The sequence below is a fragment of the Limanda limanda genome, chromosome 15 (genome assembly GCF_963576545.1).
Source record: "Limanda limanda chromosome 15, fLimLim1.1, whole genome shotgun sequence".
Classification (NCBI taxonomy): Eukaryota; Metazoa; Chordata; class Actinopteri; order Pleuronectiformes; family Pleuronectidae; genus Limanda; species Limanda limanda.
Window position 1 is genome coordinate 26,751,213 of NC_083650.1, and position 4,505 is coordinate 26,755,717.

General features: G+C 52.8%; 1 protein-coding gene across 1 annotated transcript in view; it reads right to left on the reverse strand.

The window, feature by feature from the left end:
* LOC133020846 (zinc finger protein 135) overlaps positions 1 to 4,159 on the reverse strand; it is a 5,052-nt gene extending 893 nt beyond the window's left edge. Inside the window, exons 1-3 of the mRNA XM_061087575.1 lie at positions 4,029 to 4,159; positions 3,020 to 3,643; positions 1 to 940 (exon numbers count right to left, since the gene is read on the reverse strand). The exon at positions 1 to 940 is cut by the window's left edge and continues 893 nt beyond it. Coding sequence (XP_060943558.1) covers positions 79 to 940; positions 3,020 to 3,597 — 1,440 coding nt within the window. The 5' untranslated portion in view covers positions 3,598 to 3,643; positions 4,029 to 4,159 and the 3' untranslated portion in view covers positions 1 to 78. The remainder of the gene's footprint in view (positions 941 to 3,019; positions 3,644 to 4,028) is intronic.
* Positions 4,160 to 4,505: the final 346 nt, after the last annotated feature.

The following is a 4,505-nucleotide window of genomic DNA, read 5'->3' on the forward strand; positions in this document are numbered from 1 at the left end:
CCAGGACTTATTGAGAAGTGGTTTCAAACCCGTTCAGAACCAGCTCAGCGCCGGACCTGAACCCGGAGCCGCTCAGCGTCACTCTGTGTCCGACTCCAACGGGGCGGTCTCGTCTAAAAGGGGTCTCTTCCGGTGCTTGGTGGCGCCGGCGCCGTGGGCCCGCTGCTCCTCCTCCAGGTGAGCCTTCTTGTGGCGGGAGAAGCTGGACGAGTGCATGAAGGTCTTGTTGCAGGCGGCGCAGGTGTAGGTCTTGTTCTTGGCGGGGGGGAGTCCGGACTTGGTGTGAACCTGCTTCTGCTGCTGCAGCTTCCCCCGCCCGCCATCCCCCGCCCGGTGGGTCTGCTGGTGCCGTGCCAGGCTGGAGGCGTGGCTAAAGCGCTTCCCACACAGGCTGCAGCCGTGATGACTGGCTCCTCCCCCCTCCTCCTCTTCAGAGGTGGCGGACCCCCGCTTCCCGGCCCGGGCCGCCCGGCGCCGGTTCTTCTTGCAGAGGGTGTAGAAGTTGGGCTTGTCCCGGGAGCAGAGCTTCAGGCGGATCTTCAGGTCGGACGAGGTCTCGCCCAGGTTCTCCTTCCCCGGCGTGTAGTTGTCCAGCAGCTCCTTGACGTGGGTCACCTGGTGCTTGGACAGCTGCGTGGAGGTCCTGAAGCTCATGTCGCACTGCGGACAGGCGTAGAACTTGTCTCCGGCCGGACTCTGGACGATGGCGGCCGCGCCGTGCTGCTGCCTCTTGGTCTTCCTGTTCTTCCTTCCTGTCTTCAGCGAGTGGCGCAGGGAGGTGACGGGGGGGCTGAGGCCGGCGTCCTTCGGGATTCCTTTCCCTTTCTTGTGGATGAGGCGGTGGCGCGACAGGCTGGAGCTGTGGTTGAACTCCTTCCCGCAGATGTTGCACGGGTGAATCCGCCGCTTCCCGTGCAGCCGCAGGTGACTCCCCAGCATCCTGACAGGTAAACACACAGCCGCCATTAGAACCCAACGCCGTGGCCCCAAGCAACCAATCATTGAGTCTGAAGCATCAAAGCATCAAAGTGACCTCTCTCTGTAACATTCCTTTGACGTCAACAATTTGTACACTTGGAACATTCCCCGAGGACTCCATCAGAACAACAGAGCAATCGAAGGTTGACTGTGGACTTCTCCATGAGAGGAGAGTGATTGATCTATACTGGACAAATGTGGAACCACCATCACTGGAAGAAGGACCGATGACTGGTCTTGGAGAGATTGACAGACAGTGTTAAAGGTCAACAGGAGGAGTTTGCTTGGGAATCATTGATGTCATTTTTGACCAATGAAACGGATTAACACTGACTGAACAACAGGTTGGGAAATGATCCTGCCTTTTTTTTCTTTTTTCTTATTTTTCCTTTTTATTTATTTATTTATTTTTTTTTTACTCCATTAGTTTGATGTCTGTTGTCATTGTCCATTTTATTTAAATATTTTTTCTCTGTCTGTGTGAATGAGTGGCTGTTTGAGGGTCAATGAAAATGTTTGTAAATTCTTCATAAAGTTTGATATGCACTTGAAACTTCAATAAAAAATATTGTAAAAAAAAAAAAAAAGTGACCTCTCTCTCTCTCTATAGAAATATAAAACATGGGCGATATAACGGCGAACTGTAACGAGCCGATCAGCTGCCCCTGTGGAGGTGCTGCCTGTCGCCATGGCAACGCACCGTGGTCTCAGTTAAAGGACGTCCCACAGCGTTACCATGGCGTCCTCCACACTCAGCGGAGACGTGAAAGAGAGAAAGTTCAGTCTCGTTCAACTCGAAGTCACAAACGATAACTTTACGAGCTACGGACTCAAACACGAACATTTGTTCCACCGGATAGTTTTATTAACTCTTATTAACTCTTATTAACTCTTATGAACTCTTATGAACTCTTATTAACTCTTAACACCAAGTGGAACCGTTTTGTTGTTTGGAAAGTTGAAGGTTTCTCGGTTTTTGTGTAAATAAATTTCTGAGTTATTACAATGTGACGATCAAAACAACTGAGGTGAAGTTCTGTGGAACGTGAGAACGAGATCGTGATGAACAGGAACAAGAGAAGAAGAGAAGAAGAGAAGAAGAGAAGAAGAGAAGAAGAGAAGAAGAGAAGAAGAAACTCAAAGAACCAAACTGATCCAGAGTCTGTGGAATTCAGTCCGACAAGAAGCCAGTTCCTGTAAACTGCCCAAAAGAGGAAATAACACAAATGTTTGTTCCATCTGAAGCAGACCAGACCCTGGATCAGACCCAAGACTAGACCCTGGATCAGACCCGGGACCAGACCCTGGATCAGACCCAGGACCAGACCCTGGATCAGACCCTGGATCAGACCCAAGACTAGACCCTGGATCAGACCCGGGACCAGACCCTGGATCAGACCCAGGACCAGACCCTGGATCAGACCCTGGAACAGACCCGGGACCAGACCCTGGATCAGACCCAGGACCAGACCCTGGATCAGACCCGGGACCAGACCCTGGATCAGACCCAGGACCAGACCCTGGATCAGACCCTGGAACAGACCCGGGACCAGACCCTGGATCAGACCCTGGAACAGACCCGGGACCAGACCCTGGATCAGACCCAGGACCAGACCCTGGATCAGACCCTGGACCAGACCCAGGACCAGACCCTGGAACAGACCCGGGACCAGACCCAGGATCAGACCCTGGTTCAGACCCGGGATCAGACCCTGTAACAGACCTAGGATCAGACCCTGGTTCAGACCCAGGATCAGACCCGGGTTCAGACCCGGGATCAGACCCTGTAACAGACCCAGGATCAGACCCTGAAGCAGACCCGGGATCAGACCCAGGATCAGACCCTGTAACAGACCCAGGATCAGACCCTGGATCAGACCCTGGATCAGACACTGTAACAGACCCGGGCTCAGACCCAGGATCAGACCCGGGATCAGACCCTTGTTCAGACCCGGGATCAGACCCTTGTTCAGACCCAGGATCAGACCCGGGATCAGACCCGGGACCTGGTTCCCAAGAGGTAAACAGTGCTGGTACCGACCTGCTGCCCTTGAAGCTCATCCCACAGTGGGGGCAGGTGTAGCGTGCGTCCTGATGACTCGGCTCCAGCGGCCGCTCGGTGGGCGGCGCCGTGCCGGCGTTCTTCCCGGTGTGCGTCTGCTGGTGGCGGTACAGGCTGGAGGCGTGGCTATAGCACTTCCTGCAGTAGCTGCAGCGGTACTGCCGCTCGTCCGACTCAAAGTCGGCCTGGTCCGAGTCGACCTCGCCGTCCAGCTGGCTGCTCCCCGCCTCCACCAGCACCTCCTGCTCCTCCTCCTCGGTGTCCTCCTCCTCCTCGTCGGAGTCCGTCTTGATCTCCACGCTCTGCTCCGTCACCTCGCAGGGGAACACCTCCTCGTACGGAGCGAAGAACGCCTCGTCCGCCTCCAGCTTCAGCTGCTCGGCGCTCAGCTCCGCCTCCTCCGAGTCCTTCTTCACGCAGGAGATGGTGAACTTGGACCCGACCTCGGCCCACTTCACCACGTACTCGATGGGCTGCGTGTCCAGCTCCACCGTGATGAAGTCTGCGCCCAGGGCGTCGGCCTCCGACACCGCCAGCTCCGCCTCCGAGTCCTCCATCAGAAGAGAGCTGCAGGAGAGGAAGAGAGGAGGAGGAGCCACAGGCCTGAGAGGAGGAGCGTTTATCATCATTAGTGATTATAAACAATATCAGATTCCAGTCATATACTTCATATATAGATGTTGTATTATTTACACAGTAAACATATATTCTACAGATGTATAAAAGTCTGCTTCTCTGCGACAGACCAAACGTCATTTGTAACGTTAGTGTGACGTCACGAGCTCAGCAAGGCGACAGAGCTGCTTGATGAAAGTCGCGCATGACGTCACATTAACGTGAATCGTCCCGTTCGGTCACGAGCGTCTGATCTTTCACCGCTTCACACCGATCACTCGCTTCCGGTTCGGACCCGGTTTCTTCTTCTGCGGCGAGCGGAGCACGCGGCTCCGGGCCTGGCGGGAAACGGCTCCGGGATCCGGTTACTCACCGGTGCTGAACGCGGGAAACCGGAGAGAACGGGAGGCTTCACCGGCGGAGACGGTCACAATAAACAGGAAGCACGGACACAAAGCATTGTGGGAAGGATTAAATGGTTGCGAAGAACGGAAGTATGGTGGATTGACTTTCAAAATAAAGCGTGTTCAAATAAAATTAAATCAAAAACATTGAATAAATAAAATAAAGTATAAAATACAATTAAAAAAAAATAAAGATTTAATAAAAAAAATACCACTAATGAATTATTTTAAATAAAAGGAAATAATAGACTAGAGATGATGAAAATCTGGAGGATGAGGATGAAGAGGGTGATGATGATGAAGAGTATGGTGGTTGTTATGAGGATGAAAATGATGGTGAAGAGGATGAAGATGAAGCTGAATATGATGATGTTAGGAGGATGACGATAAAGAGGACAATGATGATGAGGATGATGAAGATAAAGAGGATGATGAGGATGATGATG